The sequence below is a fragment of the Camelina sativa genome, chromosome 2 (assembly GCF_000633955.1).
Source record: "Camelina sativa cultivar DH55 chromosome 2, Cs, whole genome shotgun sequence".
In the NCBI taxonomy this organism is placed as follows: Eukaryota; Viridiplantae; Streptophyta; class Magnoliopsida; order Brassicales; family Brassicaceae; genus Camelina; species Camelina sativa.
Window position 1 is genome coordinate 25,043,906 of NC_025686.1, and position 26,920 is coordinate 25,070,825.

The 26,920-nt window shown below is 33.7% G+C and overlaps 3 protein-coding genes, 3 long non-coding RNA genes and 1 pseudogene across 8 annotated transcripts; 2 read left to right on the top strand and 5 right to left on the bottom strand.

The window, feature by feature from the left end:
• On the top strand, positions 1,891-5,918 carry LOC104737483 (AP2-like ethylene-responsive transcription factor TOE2). Its single transcript, XM_010457686.2, has 10 exons — positions 1,891-2,786; positions 2,902-2,927; positions 3,032-3,062; positions 3,151-3,238; positions 3,320-3,465; positions 3,855-3,943; positions 4,084-4,208; positions 4,420-4,533; positions 4,922-5,256; positions 5,657-5,918. The coding sequence occupies exons 1-9, from the start codon at positions 2,260-2,262 to the stop codon at positions 5,228-5,230; spliced, it is 1,455 nt and encodes a 484-aa protein (XP_010455988.1). The 5' UTR covers positions 1,891-2,259; the 3' UTR covers positions 5,231-5,256; positions 5,657-5,918.
• On the bottom strand, positions 6,001-7,643 carry LOC104737493 (B3 domain-containing protein At5g60130-like). The gene is made up of 4 exons (XM_010457697.2): positions 7,334-7,643; positions 7,171-7,241; positions 6,500-7,072; positions 6,001-6,367 (listed from the first exon to the last, which is right to left on the bottom strand). The coding sequence occupies exons 1-4, from the start codon at positions 7,341-7,343 to the stop codon at positions 6,107-6,109; spliced, it is 915 nt and encodes a 304-aa protein (XP_010455999.1). The 5' UTR covers positions 7,344-7,643; the 3' UTR covers positions 6,001-6,106.
• Positions 7,881-9,941, top strand: LOC104737501. The gene is made up of 5 exons (XR_759742.1): positions 7,881-7,979; positions 8,313-8,417; positions 8,561-8,655; positions 9,020-9,344; positions 9,697-9,941. It is a non-coding gene; the product is annotated as an uncharacterized LOC104737501 (long non-coding RNA).
• LOC104737509 (B3 domain-containing protein At5g60140-like) lies at positions 10,018-11,438 on the bottom strand. Its single transcript, XM_010457714.2, has 4 exons — positions 11,306-11,438; positions 11,148-11,218; positions 10,564-11,067; positions 10,018-10,431 (listed from the first exon to the last, which is right to left on the bottom strand). The coding sequence occupies exons 1-4, from the start codon at positions 11,313-11,315 to the stop codon at positions 10,186-10,188; spliced, it is 831 nt and encodes a 276-aa protein (XP_010456016.1). The 5' UTR covers positions 11,316-11,438; the 3' UTR covers positions 10,018-10,185.
• Positions 15,061-16,735, bottom strand: LOC104737529. The gene is made up of 5 exons (XR_759747.2): positions 16,450-16,735; positions 16,101-16,235; positions 15,599-15,872; positions 15,453-15,510; positions 15,061-15,346 (listed from the first exon to the last, which is right to left on the bottom strand). It is a non-coding gene; the product is annotated as an uncharacterized LOC104737529 (long non-coding RNA).
• LOC104737517 lies at positions 16,906-18,225 on the bottom strand. Of its 3 annotated transcripts, XR_759745.1 has the most exons (7): positions 18,095-18,225; positions 17,789-17,975; positions 17,647-17,693; positions 17,507-17,557; positions 17,266-17,344; positions 17,045-17,184; positions 16,906-16,945 (listed from the first exon to the last, which is right to left on the bottom strand). It is a non-coding gene; the product is annotated as an uncharacterized LOC104737517 (long non-coding RNA). The 3 variants fall into 3 exon arrangements; XR_759746.2 differs by lacking the exon at positions 16,906-16,945 and having other exon boundaries at positions 16,990-17,184; positions 17,647-17,688; XR_759743.2 differs by lacking the exon at positions 16,906-16,945 and having other exon boundaries at positions 16,992-17,184.
• LOC104737537 overlaps positions 18,579-26,920 on the bottom strand; it is an 11,736-nt pseudogene continuing 3,394 nt past the window's right edge.

Sequence of the window (26,920 nt, forward strand, 5' to 3'; positions counted from 1 at the left end):
AAAAAAAAAAAAAAAAAAAAAAAAAAGAGATTCGTATGGATGGACACAACTAGAAGATATTTTCCAAGTCATTTTTTTGCCAATAACCCTGAGTTCGAACCCCGATGAATGCAACATAAAGAATATATCATGATAAGTACTTTGGTCATTTTGTATAGTGTATTGCAGACCATGTTAAAGATAAGAAACACACAAAAACTGAAAAATCTGTGATTGGTGTATGTTTGCAACCTTTACTTCTTTTAACACTTTGGACATTACCCCATCTCAAAAACCTTTGAACTTCTTCGTTGATCTCTTTGTATCACATTGCTCTCTAGTCATATTCCTTACACCTCAAACAATACTAGTGAATACAAAAAATAATTTTCTTCTAATTCATAAGATTGAATATAAATTGTTCATATATTTTTGTTATCTTTTCACTTTTTTTTTTATAGATTTTTCGGTTTATACATTATAAAATAGTTTATGTCACCAATTGGCAATGTTGTAGAACTTGAAAAGACATATATGTGTTAACTACTCAATGACAAATCTAAAAATAAATGGATATACACTCGCACACAAATTTGATGTATAGATTATTTTCTCTAGACTTTATAGATTTTAACAGTGTAAATAACATTGTCTCTAAAACTTGATGATTCCAAACGAGTCAAAGATAACTGACATCTTCAATGTCAATAGTTATGAATGTGTGTGTGGCTGTCAAAACCTTGCAAATTAAAACCAAATTTCATCACTATGTCGAGTTGTCGACTATTTTTTGTTTTTTTTTTTTCAAGTTACCAACCTGATGTAAATGAAATTTGCTTTTCATCATCTTAAACTATTTTCACATTCGTTTTACAATAACCACAAATTTCTAAATGATATAATTTATGTTTATTTATGCATGTAACTTCTTGATTAGTTTTCACATTTCTTTTTTTTCTTACATGTGACACTTACATTTTTTTTTTTTTTTGGGCAACGAGTGACACTTACATTAGTTGGAAACTTGTTATCCAATTAATAAAGCCATCATAATATTCTATTTCACTCACAATAGATTTTTTTCTTTCTTTCTTGTGAGTAGGACGTATCTATAAAATATAGGACCCGCCTATGAATGGAAACAAATGCATTGTCTTCAAAGTTATGAATATGTGTCTTTTAAGTGGTTTTTGGTTTTATGTGTCTTCAAAGTTGTGAATCTTAGATTCATTTTCTCTTTCTTTCTCTCTACTTTCTTATTTGTATCTAGATTAAGATGACATATATTATAAGAACGAATTCGTTTGATTCATCCTATTTCTAACAAATTCAGTTCTTAATTATTTTTTAAAAATATTAGTTCAGTTTGTTTAAGAATAAAAAGTGAAATCTAATTTTGATGATTTTCATATGTGTGTTTACAAAATGGTTATAGGTAAAACACACTTCAAAGTTCAAATTGGTGTAATTAACTTAAGACTAAACACATCCTTATTATGAATTAAACACTCTTCTTTTCCATGAACAGCTGCACATTAATCATTGTTCAATATAATGTCTATAGGCTCTAGCCTCTAGCATATCTAGTGTATTAGTAATTTTATAACTAATCTTTGTTCCAATAAAGAAATCACCAAAAGCTAACATGGTTTTAGACTGTAATGCTAAAAAGTAGTATAACAGTAAATTTCACAATGTTATTTTTTTTGGTAGGAGAGGGGAGACAGTAAAGTTCATAATTTTAAGTTTTAACCATGCTAATAAAAACAAAACAAGTAGCACGTTTTACTTTTTAAACCGGAAACAGGCAGAACCGGTGTCCAATTGCCGAGAAAGATGGAAAGGAAAAGGAATAATAAATTAATAAAAAAAAAACTTATTAATGTTCCTTTGTTGCCACTAACCCACAGCCTTACGTCCCATCATCATTCCCCGTTTTCTCTTTTTTTTTTTTTCCTTCCTCTTCCTTCGCCGACGATAATCTCTTTCGTCCGGCGAAAGCTGTTATTTTTATTGTCTCTTCAAGTCCCCCATAGAGCACAAAAAACTCTTTTCATCGCCACCATGTTTCTTGAATCTCTAGTTTTGTCTCCATAGTGATCGAACTACATCTGTGAGAGAGAGAGAGAGAGAGAGATTATTATTCCCTTTCTCCAACAGAATCTCTAAAAAATCTCCCAACTCTTTGTCTCAGATGAAAATGTGATATTTTCTTCTCTGTTCAATTTCTAAAATCAACGACCCGATCGTTGACTTTTTCTGGGTCTGGTTTAGTTTCATATGCTGGATCTCAATCTCAGCCTCGATTCGGTTACTGTTAAAGGGGTTTCTTTAAATCAGATGGATGAATCGGTGACGTCGAACTCATCTGTTGTTAATGCTGAAGCATCATCTAGCTGTATCGATGGTGAAGATGAGCTCTGTTCCACTAGAACCGTCAAGTTTCAATTTGAAATACTGAAAGGAGGAGGAGACGAAGATGATGATGGTTATGGTGATGATGAGAGAAGTGATGTGATGATGACTAAGGAGTTTTTTCCTGTTCCTAGAGATGGTATTAATTTTATGGATTCGAGCGCACAGAGTTCTAGGAGCACCGTTGATATATCGTTCCAGAGAGGGAATCAAGTTGGAGACTTTATTGGCAGCGGAAGCGGTGGTGGTAGTGGTGGTGGTGATGCTGTACGGGTGATGCAGCCACCGTCACAGCCGGTTAAGAAAAGCAGGAGAGGTCCTAGGTCTAAGAGTTCGCAGTATAGAGGTGTTACTTTCTACCGCAGGACCGGGAGATGGGAATCTCATATCTGGTAATTTTACTTTAGATGAGTCTTTAACTGGGTTTATCTCTCAGGTCCCAAGTTCTGAGCTTTGTAGATTTTGTATTAATCTTTAATCCCCTTTTGTCAATTTTACTGGTTGCAGGGATTGCGGCAAACAAGTTTATTTAGGTATGGATTGGGTTCTATTGGTTTTTACCACTGTGAGCTGATTTTGTTTGCTGTTGTGTTCTTAGCTCTCTAATAAAAAGCTTTTAACTTTTTGAATTCAATAGGTGGATTTGATACTGCCCATGCTGCAGCTAGGTAATGCCTTTTGGATTTAATTGATACTTCAACTGTTTTTTTGTTATGTTACAATTGTTTCATAAGTTTTAAACATTGGTTCGTGTAGGGCTTATGATCGAGCTGCTGTCAAGTTCAGGGGTTTGGAGGCTGATATCAATTTCGTTATCAGCGATTATGAAGAGGATCTCAAGCAGGTTTTGGTTACGGTTTATAGAATATATAAGGAAGACAGGAATGCTGGTGATTTGTTCTGATCTTGTTTTCGAACTTTACAGATGGCAAATCTTTCTAAAGAGGAAGTTGTGCAAGTACTTCGGCGACAGAGCTCTGGTTTCTCAAGGAATAATTCAAGATATCAAGGAGTTGCTTTGCAAAAGATTGGCGGGTGGGGTGCTCAAATCGAGCAGTTTCATGGAAACATGTACGTAATAAACTTTCCCTGTATCTAATTTTGCGCTTTTTACACATGCAGTGTTCTTTGTGTTATTGTCTAAATGTAGTTGTCAGTCATTGCTAGAAAAAGAGTGAGATTACTCAGATGAAGATTTTGGTTATTTTTCGTTGATGTGAAAATGTTTCTGTTAGAACCATTAGTAGGAGAACCCCATTTCCCATTTGTAATTATGGGTTATATCTAGAGATTCTGATGGCTATGAGACATTTATATATGTCTTGGGATGTTTGTCATCTGAGTATAAGCTGCAGCTGTTGCTGATTGTAAATTACAGTATGATGAACTCTTTTATCCTGAATTTGTTTATCTATTAGGAAAATTTGCAGGACTAATTGCTTAGATTCTTATGGAATTAGGGGTTGTGACAAGGCAGCCATGCAATGGAATGGAAGGCAAGCTGCTTCCTTAATTGAGCCTCATGCATCCCGGATGATTCCCGAGGCAGGTAATGTTATTGATGCTCGGTTCATTGTTTATTAAACTGGTCAATGCTATGCAGCTTTTGCTGCCATCTTTGATATCTCGGCTCAATATGTGAAAAGCTACTACGAACTTACTAATTTGTTTTCTGAATTCACTATTCAGCTAATGTTAAGCTTGACCTCAACTTGGGAATCTCTCTTTCACTGGGAGATGGTCCAAAGCAAAAAGATAGAGCCCAGCGGCTTCACCATGTCCCTAACAGTATAGTATGTGGAAGGAACACCAAGGTACGGTTTTCCCTTTAGTGCACCAAATATGACTTACTTTACTTTCAGTTTCATATGCGTTTTGCTCCAATCATTAGTCAAATGTTTCTTTGTCGATCTGTCATTGCAATCTGGAACTCAAAGCTATACTTTCCCATTAACTTGCTCGAGCCCTCATTGTTCTTCCTTGATTCATGAATTTCTTACTCTTCCACTTGATTTATGTTCACAGATGGAGAACCACATGGCTACAGCTTCATGTGATACGCCTTTCAATTTCTTGAAGAGGGGTTCAGATCATCTTAGTAATCGACATTCCCTTCCTTCTGCGTTCTTTTCGCCTATGGTAAATATAAATACCATAGCTCACATTTCTTTATATCCAACTGTTTGTTACTGCCATATATTTATAACTTTCACAATCTTCTGTACCTTCTGTCCAGAACTAGTACATCAGGAGAAATAGAAAGACAATTTTAACTATTTTCAAACTTTACTTGGCCTATGAGTAATTTTTGTGATAAGTGAGTTCAGTTAGATAGATGTTCATAACCTGGTTACTGTTGTGATGTTTGATCGATTAAGTACTTGAGCTCGACTTGGTGATATCCTTTAAAACAGTTCTATGTTGTTGCCTTCTATTTCTGTGTTGTAATATCTGCATCATAAAGCTGGAAAACTTGAAGATTTCATTGAATAATACTCTGTGCTAAAATTTCAATTCTTGTCTCCAGGAAAGAACGCCAGAGAAAGGTCTAATGTTACGTTCTCATCAAAGCTTTCCAGCCAGGACATGGCAAGGGCATGATCAGTCCAGTGGTGGGACCGCTGTAGCAGCTACAGCCCCGCCTCTGTTCTCAAATGCAGCATCATCAGGATTCTCACTCTCAGATACACGCCCGCCTTCTTCGCCAGCTACACCTCATCCTTCTCAGCCCTTTTTCAATCTGAATCAGCCCGGTCTCTATGTCGTCCACCCATCTGACTACGCATCTCAGAACCACCACCACAATCTCATGAACCGCTCACAACCACCACCATAGCTTCCTCCTCCCTCCGTCTAATTAAGGTAAGACTTTCTGAGAAACAACAACATTCAACTCATCTTTTTGACTCAGCACAAAAGCTGCAGTTTCAACCTCATGTTCATTATGTTAACTCTTACTATCCACATGAAAAGAACCCACTTTTGATGGAAGACCCCTAGAGTTTGAGATGCTTGTACTAGTATAAACCTTGATGGAAACATAAAAAAAAGTATGAGAAATGCTTAGTGAATAGAAGACTAAGGCTAGTATGAGAAATGCTTAGTGAATAGAAGACTAAGGCAGAGTTTCCAAGTTTTGTAGCATTAACCTCCTCCTGTTTGCAGCTTCTTTGTCAGTCCCAAACACATATTTAGGGCGATAGTTTTCTTACGGTCCTATAAAAACTACTAGTAATAACACTCGTCATACGTGAATGTGCAGGTTCTAGACAACCCTGAAGTTGGAATAACTTGGACCCAACCGTGGAAGGCCAGCCAATACGACGATTTCTCCTAAAATCTATTGCACTTATTGTCACTGTGTGGTTATCTTTCTGCTTGTAATTTGTAACATATACTGAGGGCTAATACCAAAACAGAAACCCTATCCCATTTGTAATTTTACGATAATATCTCTAAGATGAATCCATACAATGTAAGTACAATGCATTCTATTTGTATGAAGCTACTGGAAGACTTTTTCACTACTTGTTGCAGGCAGCCACACATAACAAGAATAGATAGATTTGTATAGTCAATAACACAAGACATTATATAGATCTGACTGGAATCAGAAAATAGAGACTCTTTTACATGAATTTAATAAACCACAGTAGTCTTGGTTTAACTTAAAAACTTACTGAAACAGATAGCTAAAGAGATACATGACTGATCATTCACTCAGAATGTGGATCTTCATTGTGTGAACCAGGTTATTGTCACCGGTCTTCTTGATCTCGCATATCATCTTATCCGTTGTCTTCACCTGATTTCTTCTGATGATACTGCCAAACCCCTTGACAAACACACTACCATTCGTCTGAATCTTGATCTGCTTCTCCAATATCCCGAATTTTTTCGCTAGTGGATCAACGATAGTGATACTCTCAGGGAAATGCAAGCCATAGTCTTTTATGACTTGAGCTGGGATAAGCTGCATTATGAAAAGAAACATCATAAAACAAAGCATATGCAGATTGTTATATTTGTATTAGCATTCACATAAAAACTCATAACACAACGCTTTTAAAAATGGAAAGCTATATAACATTCAAATTTGTTTTACCAGTTGGCTTTTCTTCTTTGGATTCAGTCTCAGAGTAAAAGATGGATTCTCGGGATCATCCAAAAGATGGCGATCATCGCCAGCAGCATCAGCCTCAACATCATCATCATCCTCACTAGCAGCATCATCAACAACATAGTCATTAGACTCATCACCATCATTATCTTCTTCCTCAAGAGCAGCATCACTATCATAATCAGAATCATCCTCATCATCATCCTCATCATGAGCTAAAACGTCATCAGAAGCTCGAGTTTCTTCTTCACTCTCAGATTCCAGTTTGATCTCCTGGCTTTGCTCTGGACAACTTCTTATCCTTTTACACATCGTCTCACGCTCGAAGATACAGAAGTTGAAGTGCCGAGAGCCGTCAAACTCAAACTCCAAGAAGTCTCCACCCTTGAGATTTTCATCTTTAGCAATCAACTTCCAGCCATCAACAACAACAAAACTCTCAACATCACCACTACATTTCCTAAACGCCAATTCCCAAGAGCTCCCAGAAATGCTTCTAACCGTTACAGTTTTAGGAAAAGGCTTTGGTACAAAGCTGGTGAAAGAAATGGGTATTTTCTGCAAACATATATGTGAAAGTTTCAACCAAAATAGAAATCTACAGATGAACATCTAAGAAACCAAAACAGAGTGAAGAGAAGAGTGTTTTTTTTTACGAGATCATCGCCGGATTCATCAGGTAAGTACACTTTGAAGAACTTTGGAAGACAATCATCCGAAGAGTTTCCTATTATAAAGGCAAGACAAAATCAGAACAGAGGATATACATTGTGTAAATTGTAGAATCAAGAACAAAAAAAAAGAGTCCAAAGCAGAAACCTTTGTTCATCTTCACTTCTTTGTGCTCTTTGTCTCGCTCTCTGGATCTTATGCTTTGATTTAGAGATTTTTCCTTTTGTAGCAAAAAAAACAGAGACTTGAACGCTTGTTGCTTCAAATGGAAAAAATAAAACTTCAAGGACTGGTACAAACTACTTTTACTTCAATGTGAGCTGCGATTTGAAAACCCTAGTTCCTGATGGGATAGTAAGGTGAGTAAAGTTGTTTTAAACCATAGTTTTCTCAGATCGTAAGGTTTTGGTTGAGTGGTTTTTCGACTTTTGTAGCAACAAATTGGAAAACAGAGGTTTCTCTCTGAATCTACTTGTTGCTTCAAATAGAAAAAGCACTATCCAAACGACGCCGTTTTAGTAAAAGATGATTCGTTAGAAAACAAAAGCATCCGCTAAAGCCCATGAAAACAAATGGGCTTAAATTTTGGGCCATTCTAGATTGAGAAAATGACAGTATTGTCCTGAAGAATAGTGTCACAGAGACGAGTCGCGACGGGGTATAGTAGTAACTTCAGTTGTTTATTCCGGCCAGATCGTCGTCGTCTTCGATTTCAACTTCTTCTCGCCGGGAAATTTCAAAACGTCGTTCAACAGTCAAATCAATCTTACATTCTCCGACGTGTTCTCTCACTGTAAGTAGAAAAATCTCTAGAGATTCGATTTCGCCTTCTTTATATATCGGACGCTGCGTGACAGCGAGGTCTCTCATGTTTGGTTTCTGTAAAATTGATAGCTCAGCTTTTGTAATTGCCTTTAATCTTCACATAAATTACACACAATTCCTAGCATAGTAGCATGTTTGGGTTTTGTTCTTCTTGCTTGTTAAACTTTAACTTGTAATTCATACAACAATAACATTAAGATTAAGGAAGCTGCTTCTTGTTTGTTAAACTGGTTAAATACTCTGCTCAGTATTTGAGAAGCTAGTTGTTGTTAAACTTTGGTTTCTGATGTTCTTTATATAGCTAATGTGAGAACCTCTTTCTTTGGGAGATGGTCCAAAGTACAAAAACTGTCCCCTCCACCTTTGCCATGTCCCTAATGGTATTATATGTGGAAGGAGGTCCAAGGTACGCGCACCATATATGATTTAGATTTACTTCCATATGCATCTTGCTGCAACCGTTAGTCATAGGTTTCTTTGCACTAGCTATCCCTCTTTTGATTCATGAATTTCTTATTCTTACCCTTCCACTTTGATCTATATTCACAGATGGAGAACCACATAGTTGCAGCAACCTATGATACGCCTTTCAGTTTCAGACCATTAACCGGCATATCTTACCTTCTGCATTCTGTTCACCCACGGTAAATACCATAGCACACATCTCTTAATATCCAAATATTTTGTCACCTCGCATGTTTCTCATGCCCAATCTTGTGCATCTTCTTTCCAGAACTAGAACACCATTAGAAAATAAGAAGGCAACTTTTAACTTATCAAACTTTACCTAACCGACAAGTAATATTTGCAATAAGTGAATTCGATTAGTTCAACAGTCCTTGAGCTTGACTCATCTTTTTGACTAGATGAGTAGATCTCCCTCCATCCTTTTACTTTGATAAGTCTGGAGTGTAAGCATAATATCTGCATTCTGCAGCATTAAATTGGAAAACGAGAATACTTTAGTGAATAATCTTCTGCACTAAAAGTTTGATTTTTTGTCTCCAGGAAAGACACCAGATAAAGGTCTTATGTCACGTTACATCACAGCCAGGACATGGCAAATACAAGATCAGTCCAGTGGTGGAACCGGCACAGTAGCTACAGCGTCACCTCTCACTTTCAAAGGCAGCAATCTTCAGGATTCTCATTCTCAGAAGCTACACACTTGCTTTCATTCACAGCTACTTGCCATCGTTCTCAGCGCTTATTCAGTTTGAATCTGCCCAGTCTTTATGTCATCCACCCATCTGATAACACATCTCATCAACATCACCACCATTTCATGAACCACCAACGAGCTCCACCATAGCTTCTTTTGCCAAACTTCAAGGTAAGATTATCTAGGAAACAATGACGTTTAATTGTCTTTTGCTCATCAGACAAGCTACATTTTCACCTCAAGATTAGTACATTTTGATTACATTCTACATTATAACAAGAAGAAAACACTGATTTTGATGGAACACCCCCAGAGTTTGTGGTAGTATTTACCTCATATTTCAGCACGACCTCATGATTCTTAATGGATAAACTTGAAAGCATAAGAAGAAATGTTTAGTGAATACAAGACGGCTGAGATTTGTAGCATTATTCTCCTCGTGTCTTCTGCTTCTCTGTCGACCGTTTTCTTAAAGATCATATAACACTAGGAGTAATAACATTCTCTTTACATGAACTTGCAGGTCCCTAAACAGCCCTGTAGTTGGACATAACTTGGACCCTTATTGTTGAAGTCCAATATGATGATCTATTGCGACATATTGCTATTGTTTGGTTCTCTTTTCTTATTTTGATTTGTAAGTTTGTAACCAGAAGTTGTGCCAACAACAAGATACAAATCCAAACCCATTTGTCACTATACTTTAATGTCATTTGATTTACTCCACCGAACAATGTAAGTGCTATTTGTTGAAGACTTTTTCGGACCCTAGTTGTTGCAGACAGCAAGACAACATGATATGCTTTAAAGACATTGTTGCAGGAGAAAATAGAGAGATTTAATGAGATTCAGGAACTCTTTATAGGAAAGTATCTTATTTTAACTTTTAAAACATCTCTAACACCAAATCCATAGTTATAAACCAAATCCATAGATAGCATTTAGCATTGCTAACACAATAAAACAAGTCACAGCTACGACACATAAGACTCATAAAAGCATAGTGAAGAGATCATCCCCTGATAATGTTGACCTTGATGGTGTGAACCAGATTAGTCCCAGTCCTCTTAACCTCGCATATCATTTTATCAGTCGTCTTCATTTTGTTCCTTCTGAAAACACTTCCAAATCCCTTGACAAAGACGCAGCCGTTCCCCTGAATCTTGATTTTTTTTTCCAATCCTCCCAATTTGTCCACAACTGTTATACGCTCAGGGAAGGTTAAGCCATAGTCTTTTATGACATGAGCCGGTATGTGCTGCAACAATAAAGAAAAATCATATAACATATCGATATATTCCCTGTTGATGCATTCACATAAAACATCATAACCCAAAGATGTTTAAATGGAAGTGTTGAAATATCTTTAACATTCAGTTTTTTTGCTTACCAGTTGGCTTTGCCTCTTTGGATTGAGTGTCACAGTAAACTGGGGATTGTTACCATCATCCTCATTCTCAACATCATCATCATCCTCAAGCTCAACATCCTCATCCTCAGAATTATCATCATCAGAATCCTCAACAACAACATCCTCATCTTCAGAATCATCATCATCATGTAGAACGGTAACATCATTGCTAGCCCGAGTTTCTTCTTCATCCTCGTTTTGCTCTAAACTTCTCTTAATCCTTTTACACGCTGTCTCATGCTCATAGATACAAAAATTGAAACACTGAGAGCCATCAAACTCAAATGCTAAGAGATCTCCGCCCTTCAGATCTTCGTCCTTAACAATCTTCTTCCAACCATTAACCATAACAAATCTCTCAGCCTCATAGTCACCACCGCATTTCCTCAACACCATATTCCAAATCTTCCCACTAACACTTCTAACAGTTACAGTTTTAGGCAAAGATTTTGGTAAACAGCTGTTGAAAGAAATGGGCAGTACCTGAAAAGTTTCTGCAAGTTTCAAGCAGCCAGAATACAAAACAAAAGACAAAAACAGTGAAGAGAAGTGTGTTTTATTACCAGATCATCTCCGGATTCACCAGGAAGGTAAGCTTTTACGAACTTGGAAGTAGAACCATCCGAATAAGTTCCTGTTTCAAAAGAACAAAAGTAAGAACATCAATGTCTAGAAGAACACATTACGATGGAAGAATCAGGAACAGAGGATGTGATAAAACCTTGGTTCATTGTCGTCAATTTCTTGTTGTGCTTAGACACTCTCTCTCTCTCTCTGAAACCCTAATTGTTTTAGTAGGAAATATAAAGGTGAATAAAGTTTCTCCAGATCTTAGATTTTTCAGATGTGATTTGATCTAAAGGTTTTGGCCATTTGCCCATTTGTAGCTAAAACTTGCAAAAACAGAGTGTTCTCTCTGTTTCATGCTTTACTGCTTCAAATGGAAAACAAACCATTAATAGTACTCTCCTAATTCAAAAATATTTCGTTTAGAGCCAAAGTATCGCCAAGGCCCATTAATACAAGAAATGGGCCTAAAGTTCGGGTCAATCTATACATTGCTTAAATGACGATATAGTCCTAAGCAAAGAGCCACAAACAATAATCCAGAAGGGTTTTTGTTGTCACTTCACGTTAAAGAGCCACAAAAGTAAAAGCTTTAATTTTGTCCAATCTTCCTCGGTGAGTTTGTAACAACAATATATGAATAAACTAGTAATTGACCGCGCTATGCGCGGGAATTAGATGAAGGTATATTTCAGATTTTTGTGTATATTAATTTTTGGTTATGTAAATTCATCTTTATGTCTGCTTATGTATTTGATTTGGGTGCTTATGTTGTTTGTTGGTTATTTTTTTTAAAAACTATTCCTGTTCAATTAGAAAATAATTATCTTTGCAGCTGTTTGATTAGAGTGTTTTTTAGATTGGTTTTGTAGATTATTTTGTTTGTTTCTGTTAAATTCTCTTTGCAGCTGTTTTATGTAGATCATTTGTTTTTCTTTGTTTAATATTAATTTGAATAGGTTTTTTGTAGTAAGTATAATTTAGTGAACTGTTTGTTTAAAATAAATTGTAATCATCATGAAGTTCTTTTTAAAAAAAAAATATTGTAATGAGAAGTTAACATTGTTTATTTAAAGTTGTTGTTTTCCTCTAGTTGTTAGTTGGGCTTAATTCAAATTATTAGTCATGTTGTGGTTAGATTTTTAGAAACATTTAGAACTACTAACGTGTCACAATGTCACAACGGAAAAAAAAAGTTTGGTCCACATTTCTCTCTCTTCTTTCATCTGTTTCTCTCGGACGACGGCGTTTGCGAGATGTCAGTGGAATCAGAAGCAAACAGAGGAGATTTTGTGATCTCGACGTCTTCGACTAAAATTTCATATAAATTTTAAATTTATAAAAATAAGTTATAATTATATTATTTTAAATATGTAATCTTTGCATTTTACAATATTAGTATGAAATCTATATATGAATTTCAGTTTGATTTTAGTTTAGATTATTTTGCATATATAACTTAGACGTAGTTACTTTGGAACGGAAAAACATCTTGTCCCGTTCCATATCTTCTCGTCCCATCTTGTCCCTTATCCATTAGAAAGTTGTATCATATGATCGTTCTCTTTTAAATAATTACTCATAGACAAAGTACTCGTTTTAAGTGGCTCATTTACCTTCGCATAGTCAACACTTACCCAAATTAGTGAAAATTTGATACTTGAACTTACTTACCTATATTTTTCGATTCCATTTTTTTATCTAAATTTTATGTCCTCTTTTTTATTCGAGTATACTGTTTTTTATTATTCAAATTACCTGTTTCAGTTGACATATACTATTTCTTGTCCTAATATCATAAATATAGTAGACTTTAATCAAAATTTAATTATGGTTTCCGAAAGTATATGTAATTAATAAATTAATTCAAAAACCAATGGAAAAACATATATTTGGTCAAATAATAAACTATTTTAATTCATAAAATTTTAATTATATAATATTAGTATTTTTCCATAAACATATATTTGGTCAAATAATAAACCCTTTTAGACTATTATGCGTATATAACCTAGACGTATTTTTAAACCCTTTTAGACTATCTACCTATTTTCAAAAATATTCAAAATTCACAAAGTACCCGTTTCTACGTGGCTCATTTACGTGTCGCATAGTCAACAATTACCCAAATTAGTGAAAGTTGGAGACTTGAACTTATCTACCTATATTTTTTTATTCCATATTTCATCTAAATTTTAGGTTCTTTTCAGTTGGCATATACTATTTCTTGTCCTAATACTATTAATAGATAGGACTTTAATCAAAATTTAATTATGGTTTACGAAAGCATATGTAATTAATAAATAAATTAAATTACTTTTAAAAAAATGGCAAAACATATATTTGATCAAATAATTAACCCTTTAGTCATAAATTTTTAATTATATAATATTAGTATTTTTCATATAGATTGGAAAGCTCCTATGAATTGTATCGTTCGAAGTCCCTCGCTTCCAGGATCGGCGAGAAGGCCTAAACTCTTCATCACCATCACAACATCTTTTTTGAAAAGACCATCATCATCATCATAATCTTCGCGTTTGATCAAAATTTGAAAGTCGAGATCTTTGCTCTTCTTCTCAAAAACACATTGTTGGTGCTGAAGAAGAGACCACAACTTGGACACAAATGGTTGAGCAAAAGAAACCCATCTGAAAAGACCAAACAAAGGAAAAGAAAAAAACTGGTTGCATTTTGACAATGAACACTTCTTCTTCATGGTTTAAAGCTATATAAATGGTTCTCAGTCATAACTTGATGACAATGAACTCTTCTACTCTATGGTTAATCAATTTTTGCCACCGAGTTGAAAAATTGACTGAATAAACATCAATATACAGTAAAACCTCTATAAATTAATAATGTTGGGACCATGACATTGTACTAATTTATAGTGATATTAATTTATCTATAAATTAATAATAATTATTTTATAGTGTAAATTAATTATTATTATTTTATAGTGTAAATTAATAATTATTAATTTTTAGATATATTTTTAATTGTTTAAATTTTAAAAAGTTATGAATTGAGACATTTTTAGCAAAATAAGATTAGACTTTCCAATGTATCAATTTAGAATTGAATTTATGATATTTAGAAAACATTACTGACAATAAATTACAAATAATCTATAAAAATATCAAGATGAAAATGATGCATATGTAGAAATTGAAAACTTAGAAAAAAAACTTTGCTATTTTTATGACATGTTATAGAGTATAATCTATCATTAGAATTTGAAAATACAACATAACAATTTTTTTTATAGATATGAGCTCTATGAGAACATTCAAAATTCTAAAAAGTACATATATGAACATCTATATTTGTAAATTTACATGTTATTAATTTACGATATTATTGAGACCATATTTTACATGAGAATTTTAAAAAAGTATTATCTTATTATCTTATCAAATTTTGTTATTTTTTACACTGATCCGACTTGGGAACATCAAAATTTATTAAGTTACAGTGTTTATTAATTTATAGACTATTAATATTAGAGGTTTTACTGTATAATAGTAAACCCATTTTTGAGGGTCTGATAGATCATATTTCTAATCCAATGGTTGAGATTAGTTTTATTATTGATCTAAAGGTTGTCGTTTATTGTCAAAAATTGATTAAACCAAAAGATGTGACTTTTCAGTTGCAACCTTTTTGTTCACGTTCTTTTGTGAATCATCACGTCGTTTTATGTGTTCTCCCATATCTACGATACCAACCTATGCAATTTTTGCCCTCTCGCATCCATGGCTTATATATATAATACAAATTAATTCAGTATGGTTTGGGGTGGAATTTGATCATCTGGTTTGGTTAGATACTAAATGCTGTGTTTTAAACGTTACTGGTCTACAGTGGAATTTGCTTTCTCAACTTTCAACATTTTGCACGAAAACACATAGTAAGGAACCATCTCATATCAATTACAATAACACCAGTTAGTAATCCGGTTTAAATCACAATACCTTTAAGTCTACAAAATCCAAACTAAAAGAGTAGTTAATCTCACATCCAGGCCGGTCAATTTATACGAAACAAAACGCTACAAGAAACCATTTCTTGATGATCCCTTCACTACTACTCTACTACCCTTGCGCACCGGTGACTGTTTCTGAGCAAGCTCTCTTACCTGCAACATAATGTGTGTAGGAATGGCCATTGACCCCTGCTTCTTTGGACATCCCTGCAAAAACACGACTATTCACTGATTGAGTCTAACACCAAATAAAATTATACATTAACTTGACTCTGTTTTATATTAAAAAAAATTCATCTCGGTAAGTGCTAACCATCTTGTTTGACGGAGTTTGAGAAAAGCATGCTCTTCATAAATTTCGCCATTTGTCCCTATCATCATGTGTAGTGTTAGCGAACAAAATAAACAGGAGGACTAATAATATTGAGTAGAGGCAGTTTATAGTTATGTTGAACCAACCTTGAGATCCACAGGGGTACGGTACACGAATGATGAAAATGAAACCTTTTTGATCTCAGACCATTTCCCTACTCCATATTTCGTCACACCTTCGACAAGTTTTTTTAACTTCAATGACAGTCCAAGCTCGATGATGCTTCCTTCTCATTGCACTTTGCGTGGTAGATCAACTCGATTATTATCGTCTGAGCTATCTCCAGATGAGTCTAAGTTCTCTGACTCCATGTAGTCTTGATCCACCTCATTGAAAATCGGTTTTAAATGGTCCTTGCTGCTGTGATAACCAAAATAGAAAAAGCAGTGAGCAACTGTGTCATACCAGAAATCCAAGTAATTCGGCATATAAAATTGCAAATTGAGAATGAGAATGAGACCATTTTCCTCAAAGTTTAATGAAAACTTTCAAAAGATAAAATTGCAAAAATATGGATTATGTATAGAAAAAGTTGTATCCACTATAATAGAACTGGTTAAGTCATATAGAATGCTTAAGTGATCTTACTTCTTTCTTGAAAGGTCCTGAAGCAGATTTGACACATGAAACTCGGTTCACATCATTGTTCCACTGAGAGAGACTTGAATTCAGGTTACTCTTGTTTGGAGTAGATTTTACCTCCCATGACTTGGAATGAAATTCCTATAAAATGTTCAGGTAAACTACATTATCCTTAATTACATTGACAGCTGCTAGCACAGTAAAAGATAAATTCTTCTTTATTCTTTTTTCCAGTGTGTAACAATAGAAATTGATCATCTAGAACAGGCCAGATATATGGAAAGATTTTCATAGCTCATATGAAAAGGAATGGGGCCAATTAAGATATTGAAGGGCATGAGCAACAGAGACATACCCCAAGTGTCATTATGTTTTCCCTTAGACGGCTTCTTTTTAAGAAACATAGGAAACCTGAATTCTGGAACCGGATACCATCCCAGTAACAACAACTCTCCCTCGTGAAGAAACGACTTGAATAGAGCTCTGATCTTTTGAAGGGATCATTGACTCATCACTTTGCTTTTTTCATTGGGTTTTGAAATTTCTTCAATGTATTTTATAGTTTCTAAGAGCATCTCCAATGGTCCTCTATTTTTGTCTCTATAATTGAGGAACTCTATAATAGAGGTGGATTTTACTCCAATGGTCCTCTATTTTCACTTCTAAAATAGAGATTGCTATTTTTTCCTCTATTTATAGAGGAACCCTATTTTTTTTTACAACGGTTTCTCTATAAATAGAGGAATCTCTATTTTAGAGGTGAGAATAGAGGACCATTGGAGTAAAACTCACCTCTATTATAGAGTTCCTCTATTATAGAGGAAAAAATAGAGAAAACCATTGGAGATGGTCTAATAAAAGAAAAATAGAGTAATTACTAATCTTTGTATTTGACACATATGCTCATTGATAAAGTGATTAGAAAAGAAGGAGAATATGTACTAACTTACAATTCAAAGTTGAAACGATGTTTCAGCCCAAGAACTGAGGTGTCGCACCCTCGAACGAAATTAGAAGTTCCATCAAGAGGATAAACAATCCAAGTTTGTTCTGTCACACCGAATGCAGCAGTAGTTTCTTGTCCAATAAGCTAATTCCATAGCCAAACTCTCATGATAAGGCGGAGCTAACAACAAAAGGGGAATTCAACAAAGAAGGAATAATAAATCACCTTGTGGTTGGGAAAAGCTGCTTGAGATGATTAAAGACGAAATCTTCAAATCCTTATTAGTCTCCGTCACCAAATCCGCCTAAAAACAACAATTTCATGAACCAACGAAGATTAATTTAAAACAAATTTGATAATGATAAGAAGTAGTCATTCCAACTATGTATGATTTGTATGAGATGAAAGAAAGATGTAAACTTGCAAAAAAAGTTATAAGAGCAGAGAAAAAATTAGAAAAAAAAACCTGGCCTTTGTGTTCAACATGTTTGGTCTTGTAAAACCCTTTATGAATGACCTGCAGAATGAAACAAAATAAGCCAAATTAAATCATGATTACGCAGAAGATCGACCAAAACCCAAGGAGATTGATTAAGAGAGAGAGACCTGTCCAGCTTTTTAAGTAGCATCAATGGCGGCAGCCAAGAACTGATCTAGAGAATCACATAAAATCAATGTCGCCCAACAAAACGCAAATGAGAAAACACTACAGAGGAATTAAAAAGAAAGGAGAATCAAAAGAAGTTACCTGAGATTTGAAGAACCGATAAGCCCTCCATCACTATAGTACGGCTCATCGCTGATATTGGTTTTCGCGAATTAATGTCGATCCTTTGATGAAACTCGCGAATTGGAATACTGATTCAATCCGCTGATTTCAACAACAACATTCGGTTCCGACGACACACATAGATTCTCTTACTCATTCCCCATGCCTAGATAATCAAAGAAGATCAAAGAATAAAATTAGCAGTTATGAACAAAACCGTTGCAATTGTTATGAAAGACATGGAAGATGAGTGAAAGTGTAGAAGATTGGAAGAATTGAATTCACATCAAATGGTGAAACGGAATGGATCGATAGTTAAGGAGGGGAGAAACCGGCATGGTGAAAGTGGAGCGTCGTCCTTGACAGCGCGGAGGAGATGCATTGTTAGGTTTACTCGATAAGATTGGGAAAATGGTTTGGGCCTCGAAACTTTGAAAACTTTGGGCTAATAAAATCCAAAAATCTATCAAAATATTTAAGAAAATTAGATGAGGTGGCAGCACAAGAAGAGAGGAAAAAGTAACTTTATATATATAGATTGCAGGAGATTTTGGATCAGTCGTTTGCAATGTTCCTTTTCTAGGCAAACCCCATTATTTTACTAATGTCTTTGAGATTTAATTCAACCTTGCACTGGTACAAAGGATGACCTTGTCTGAACAACGTACTTGATATTTACACTTCATGTTGTAGGCGCACAAACAAAATCTAGAAGCATAGATTTGTATAAGTACTCTACTCATATAAATGTTATAGCTTTATCAAGAGATCATCCTCTTATAACATGAACCTTGATTTCGCGAACCAAACCATCCATCTCCTTTTCTAACTCACAAATCACTTTATCAGTAAACTTCACTTTGTTCCTTCTGATTTATACTATCGAATCTCCTGATTGTCTGACCCTCAACTTCCCTCTTCAATTTACCAAACTTTTTCTCGAGTGGACCAATCAGTTTTTTGTTCTTGTTTTTGTACTTTTTTGAGTTTACAAAACTCAGCCGTGCTCTTGTACTTTTTGAGTCTGCATTAACCAGTCACTAAGCTTTTCTCATTTGTTCTTCTTGTACTTTTTTGAGTTATATGTTGGAACAGTTGTTGAGTCTTTTTTTCTTTCTATTCGGTATATAACATATAAATATTTTTGTATGTGTTTTGTTCTTTCGACACTCTGTGAACAATGCTATAAATTTCATATACAGAAGAAAACTCATTATGACCACCAACAATATTGACAAGAACAAAAAAGAAAGATCCTCTTCACTATGATGACAAATTAGACAAAAACCGTGAGCGGATAATATCCTTTTCATGGTGATGCTGTTGGCTATCGAATGGGTGATCTATCCTCCAATTCTAATTTTGAGCTACCTTGCATCTGTGATTGCAGATCTGATCTCCACTCCCACTCTGGCCTTGTGAGGGAGACCCCATCCTCTGATAGGATAGCTTTCTTATCAGCGTTTCTAAAATATATTGAGACATCACTTTAGTAACTAATAGAATTTTCATAGCTAGTCATGCTACAATAACATCAGTTTAGTAACCAACTAGGATTAACAGTTAAGAAATGCTTCAGATGTTTACTATTTTGTGGTTTGTTTAAAGGCTTTTGAGAGAGTTTTTGCGGCTAAAAATCCTAGGAAATTGTTTGTAATCAATCTACTCAGAAGTTAACAAAACATATTCTTGGAACACATGACTCAAGCCAAATAGCACGTCATGTCAAGTGAAAGTTGAGTTGAACTGGACTTAAAGTTGAAGGAACCTTTACAACTGGTGTTTTTTTTTTGAATGAATGTAAAATTTTATTCATTAAAAAAACCTTTTCTTTACAACATGTGTAACGATGTCTAGTTTTTTAGCTTGCAGAAGAAATGTCACTGCAACAAGCATCCAGTGGTGGAGGTAGTATGCTCCCTGAACGGTGCTGCAGAATATTTGCTGCTCCAGTGATTTGTTGAACTCTACTCCTTCAAAATTACTATAAGACTTAATTAATCATCCAAAAATACTAAACCAACCATCATATTTTACATATACTACGAAATAAGCAAAACGGATCCAGGAAACAGAACAATCATGAATGCAAGAGGGAATATAAAATATTAGATGGTCAAATTTAAACTTGTATAAGCTAATATGAATTAATATTTTGTGAAACTATCATCTTGAGAACCAACCTCATGCAAATAGACAATCAGGATTGACGCATGCCTGTAATAAAAACATGCAATTCATAACTCCAAAGACAAAAATTTCAACATTTATCTGAAAAGAGGTAACGAAAATAACAACTCAGGGACTCAGCAAGCTGGACAACGCCCTTCTATTTGATCTTTCTCTGCCATGTCCACTATGTGATGCCAGCACCAAACACATATCTCTGAATCACATATCACAAAATATATTAACAGAACAAAAATCAATGGTCAATGAGGCTAGCAAAAGATGGTCAAAATTCCACAACTGAGTCAATTCTTATCACATCTATTCTATTTCCGTGCTACGCAGATAAACTGTAGCAGAAACTTTGAGATAAGCCAAGAAAATTATATCGTAACCTAAGCAGCTTTGAGAAAGATGGGAGCTATTGAGCAAAACTGTTCTCCTTACTATAATACTCAATTTCAAGACTAAGCAGTGTACCTGAAGGTAGATGAAATACCTGATAGCCGCATTTGCAAGGCTTCAACTGTTGATCAGTCAGGTCCATCTCTTCAGCACACAGTGGGCAGGTCTTCTCTCCATGGTCACTTATGTTGGCCTATAAGAGAAATTGAGATACATTAATCAACAAATTTAAGAACACCCACAAACGCTTTTATAGATTCATAAGCAATCATATACAAGTAAAAGCTAACCTGTGCTGAAACCGCAATCTCTACCATAGGAAAAATTGGCTAAAGTTTAATATTTCCTGCCACTAAAAATCCTGACAAGTATAACATGTGTAAATCTACATATAAGTTGTTCGTTGCTTTCATAGAGATATAAACAACATAACAAAAAAAAACCTTTTTTGCTACAGTGTTTATTTACCATGGGTGAAAAGAATGCAAGAGACAGTTAATGAGATGGTCTAAACTCCTCTTCAAGAAATTGAAAGGCGTATCACATGTTGCTGAGGCCATGTGATTCTCCATTTGTGTGACTTACTGTCCTCTAATATAAGCCAAGACAAAAAGAAACCTCTAAAGACCACTACATCAAACCGTGTATCTTATCATATGTCACCACATAACCAATATGTTCTTAGAAGCCACATCATTGATGTATTTTCCTCTGACATGGCTTATATGACCTTGTATAAAAAAAAGGGAGAAGAAAATGTTACTGTTTGTATATATATGATAAGAGTGTAGGAGTATATAGAACATGGGATGCGAGATTTGGTAATCCAAACATATACCTTCAGCTTGAAGTCTCTGGCTTGATCAAATGTGGATCTGAAGATGTATCTACCTTGCAGTTCCTTCTTTTTCTCAACTATTAGGTCAAAATACATCTTTGTTTCCTTGATATATTCACCAATGACAATCTTAAAATCTGAAGGAGTTAATCTAATCTGACACGTCCCCTTCTCCAATACAACTTCAAACAAATTTTTCACTTTGTTAAACCCGTACGCAGCTTCCTGAAGTGTGTAGAGGAAGGTCTCAGAGACCAGCTGCCATTAAGACAATGTTAGGGATCAATGGCAGAACCAAAATAAAACTGTAGAAGGGTCAAAATAATAATATTTTTTCTGAAAATAATGAAAAAATGCAAAATTTAGGAGTACAGAATGAAAATTTTCTTTTTTTATGGGATAAAATACAAACTTTTTGGAAGATCAAAATGAAATTTAGTTCTAAATGTGGTCTAAATACCAAATGAAAATTCTAAATTTAATAGGGTCAAAATAGAAAATTTAGAGGGAGCATTTTACTATTTCTAACGAAAAACATTAAGAAAAAAATTTTAATGGGGTCAGCTGATCCACCCTCCTCTCTTACTACATCCATCCCTGTTAGGGATTGTCTGTGTGGATCCACATAGATGTTTTTCAAAACGCCTATAAGAAAGTTCTGGAAAAAAATGTTTTGCAAAATCGTTCTCTTTACCATATGGAGGAGCTTCCAAGTTTTAGGCCTTAAGAACATGAAACTGGTGATGTTTGGGTAGTGAAGAGGAGGATTTCAGTATGAGAAATTTGTTTTTGGGGAGGGTGGAGGTTTTAAGGGTCGTAACAAAGACGTGAGGAGGAAGAGTTGTTGTTGAAAGTGAAAATGATGGGATCAGAAGAGCGGAGGAGAAGAGAGAAGAAACCATTGGAGAAGAAGATCAAACAACACAGCCATGAGATTCATGTAGAGGAAATTTGAATCTCTTAGCATTGAAGAAGATAAAAACGTGAGGGTTGAATCAACCCACAAGTTTTTCGCAAAATTTCCGCAAGTTTTCCATTTTTGTGTATATGTTGCTCCTCCCATACTGCTGTCCGATGACGCCATGAGTTACAGAAGGACAAGGGGACTGAGGAGAGAAGAAAAGACATAAGAATGTTTTGGGTTTGACTCAATTTGTGGGAAATATTAATAATAACTCTAGTTAATATTATTCTCCCATTATTAGTAATTATTGATAAGAAATTTGTTTTTGGTATGGGAAATTTAAGTATGGGAAATTTGTTTTTGGGGAGGGTGGAGGATTTAAAGTCGTAACAAAGACGTGAGGAGGAGGAGTTGTTGTTGAAAGTGAAAATGATGGGATCAGAAGAGCGGAGGAGAAGAAAGAATAAGCCATTGGAGAAGAAGATGAAACAATACAGCCATGAATCTCTTAGCATTAAAGAAGATAAAACGTGAGGGTTGAATCAACCCACAAGTTTTCCGCAAGTTTTTCGTTTTTGTGTATATGCTGCTCCTCCCATACTACTATCCGATGACGCCATGAGTTGCAAAAGAACAAGAGGACTGAGGAGAGAAAAAACGACAAAAGGAAAGACAAGATATAAGAAGGTTTTGGATCTTACTCAATTTGTGAGAAATATGAATAATAACTCTAGTTAATATTGTTGTCTCATTATTAGTAACTACTGATAAGAAGAATTTATGTTTGATTTTTGTCCGTCCACAAAATCTTATTTTACTTTACACACGCGAGAGTACTTTTGTTGTTAGTACTTCCACGAAATTTTAGTTTATTTTTCACGCACATATTTTTTGTTCACCAAAAAAAAAACCTTATAATCATCGTATCATTAGTTATTATTATTATTATTATTATTATTATTATTATTATTATTATTATTATTTGTTGTGATTGAGTGAGGTCCATTTTTTTTTCGTCAGTCCGGTGCATTTGGAACAAAATCTTCCCATTAAAAACAAAACGTTTTTTTTTAAAATTTAAAAAAACTAAAAAACACCCATATACAACCTGTAGATTGTTAGTAAATAATCACATCTCTTATATGACCAAAATAACGTATTACTATTTTCCTCTCTTAAATTGATTTCTTACAAAATGTGTGTACCTTTTCATAAATATTCTTGTATTCAACTTGTATTAACAATTTACAATCCAAACTTCAATTGAGATAATGAGTAGAGAGACACACTTAAAAAATTTACTAAGCTATACGTCACAAAATTATTTAAACTTGTACATTTTGATGATATCGACGACAATTAATCATGTAAAATATGTTTGTTTAGACCAATTCTAATGGGACACCAAAACACTATTTTATTGTAGTTTTATTACTAAAATCTCTTCAATAGAAATCTAAAATTCACACTACTATAGTGTGATGGCACAGTGTCACACCAAATTTGGTATGATATACTACTATTTACAACTCTAAACTACTTACTTATTTGAGTAGTTAAACAAACAAATATAAAAATAACAAAATGAATAGATATAAAATGATGAAATGTATAGATATAATAATATATTATATGTTTTGAAATAGTTTTATTGATTATAAAATGAATAGATATAATAATATATTACATGTTTTGAAATAGTTTAAGTGTGATACTTGGTGTTCTGATTAGAGATAAACTAAAATTTAGTGTTAAAACTACATTAAAATAGAATAGTGTTTAGCCTAGGAGATGCATGTGTTAGACTGTGATTCTTCAGTAATAACTTTAAGGCAGTTTTTCAGGATCTCAATATAATTTATTATTATTATTATTAATTTTAGAATATTCTTTGTTTGTGTCTTTTAACCATCTAGAGATTCTTTATAATGTGTGATATGAATCATATAACTATATGAGTCATGAGCATCGAGAGAGAGAGAAGCTTACAAAAAAAAACTACAAATTGGCTGAGACAAAGAAACTTTAAAAAAAAAAATTAAAAAGAGATTCGTTATTATAGCTTGTCCGTTATTACAAAATTAAAAAATTAAAAAAATTAAAAATTAAAAAAATTAAAAATTGTCCGTTTCGGGAAACAAGACTTTGACTCTCCGCAACGTTAAATCACATTTTTGGTTTACATTTTTCAAAGTTGTTAAGCATTAGTTGTCTCTCTTTAATGTGTGAAAATTAGCCTTTGAAATTCCTTAATCTCGGTCCGGAAAATTAGCATTAGTTGTCTCTCTTTTAAGTATATTCTACCTACTATCGGCAATATTTTCATCTTTATATGATTATGATCCAATATCCAAAAAAAAAAAAAAAGAATTAAGACACTAAAACTTACGCTATTGTACAACTTACCTATTGGCTCTAACTTACAATATTAGATCTTTTTTGTACAAGTTGGTAAAAGAGTTTCCTAACTTATGCCATTGGCACTAACTTATGATAATTCTTCCTTTTAAAGAAACTATCCTAAATTTTATGATTTTCTAAATTGACGAATATTCGTGAAGATAGCTTAAAGCGTGCAAGTTCACATCACCTGACTTATTTCACTAGAATCAATTATGAAAAAGCCACTTTTTGTTTTGGTATTTGTAGATTTTGTTATTTTGGGTAAAATCTCATGGATTTACCATTTTTTCAAGATTGTTAATAATAATTTTACACAAAATGATTAGAGTGACATCTTTTAAAAATAATTAGAGTGAAAAGTGGCAAAATCCATATTAATCAATATTCATATTTCACTACGACAATAATACAATAATGTTTTCTTATAAACAATAATAGACTAACTAGACTAGGACCCGCGGTACACTGTGGAGTAAAATTAATTATAACTAAAATATTTAAATTATAATTGTATTTGTTGGTTAAATATGTTATAATTATATAATAATTGTTAAATAAACCATATAATACTGCAATTTTTTTTTTACATAATATTTATTTAATCAATTTGATTAGGTAAGTCTATTCTCTGATACTGACAGTGTTAACAATATAATGAAATGATATTTTACCCGTGTAACACCGAATTAATGATATTTTTTAATTTATATAAATATCAATAAAACCCGTCCGGCTATATAACCCTTTTCCGAGATATTTTAACTCACACTATATCATCTTAATTTTTAATATTTATTGTGTATCTAGGGTATAATATTTATCATATTTAACTTTTTAAAAGTTTAAAATATTTTTCATATTTAACCTTTTATAAATCTTTAAAATAAAGAACCAGAATAAACCAAATAAAAGTTTTTAAAGTTTGGTTGCCTGATGAATCAAGGTTTCTACTCATTTGTTTTCAGAATCATTTTGGTCTCTTTTATAGTATGACTCTAAACCATTGCCCAATTTTTTTAGACGATGTGGGATATTGTACACGTATTTTTATTCATCAATTGAGTAATATATGTCCGTTTTTAAAAATTTTATTACATCATATGCAGGAAAAAATCACAATTTTTACTAACTAAATGTATTATAGAATTATTCAAGATAATTTAAATATAAATTCAAATAAAAATGAAAGAGAATCATATATTTATGTTTGAATAAGGTAGAAAGATTTCTTTATTTTTTAAAATCTTACGTATAATTAATTTTGAAGTTTTGGTAATTAATATTAAAGTTAATGCATTAAATGTAAAAACTTTCCAAAAAGTATTCTTGAGCAAAAACTGCTGCAAAAAATACTAGTATAGATGTTGGCATCATCAGCAGGACTTCGACATAAATATTGGACTTTTTGTTTCCATGCATGTTTAATTGTTGTTTGAGCCTAACAACTCTTGATTGATTTGTGTTGTTCACCTCTATCCCACATTTATTTTTATTTTCTTAGAAAATATTAGTGTATCCATTAAAAATGACTTACTCAAAACCATGAGAACTAGAGACATCTAGAGCGACTTCCAAATTTGACGAAAATGATAATTCCTAAGTAAAGTGATCATTATAAAAACAGTGTTTATATATACTAACCAAACTGTACTATACAAAGAACTAAACCAGAGATAAAACTAAAGTAAACCAGCACTCATAATCTCTAACACTGCATGCAATGGAGGTAGCATGTAGTTGCAAAACGTATGGAACATATAAAAAGATAGCAAAAAGCCCTTATGGACACCATTGTATCTTCCTTTACTCCTTCATTGGCTTGATGTATGTATAAATGTGTGTGTGTGTGTATATAAACAGAAAAAGAGTAAACTTGTGTTTCTAAAGAGCGACAAAAAGTCCAAGACGAAGAAAAAGAGCTCAAGGTCAAAGCTAGTATTCCAATAACCTTTACTATCTTTTTTTTCTTAAACTTTCATGAACTAAATCAAGATGGAAAATGCGTTTAACCGTTTTGAATGTTGGTTTGGCTGTGCTTGGGGATTGTCTAAATAGAGACAAAAATAACAGGTGCCAAGTCCAATGTTGTTTGTGGAAAAATGATTGCCAACTACTTGAAGTATACGCCAATACATAGCCACACATACAAACAATATAAATGTCTTGTTAACTACGTGAACTATTGTCATCACATAAGGACATCCATCCATAAACAAACATAGGTTATGTGTACAACACCATAAACATTCGAGGTCTGCCGGAACCCGGCGTTGACCAGAGTTGACCGGCGTTGACTAGTATTGACCGGCGTTGACCAGAAAAAAATATTCAAAAAAATATTTTTTTTTCTAAAAATAATAATGATTTTGTTTTTATGTATTTTTGATAAAAA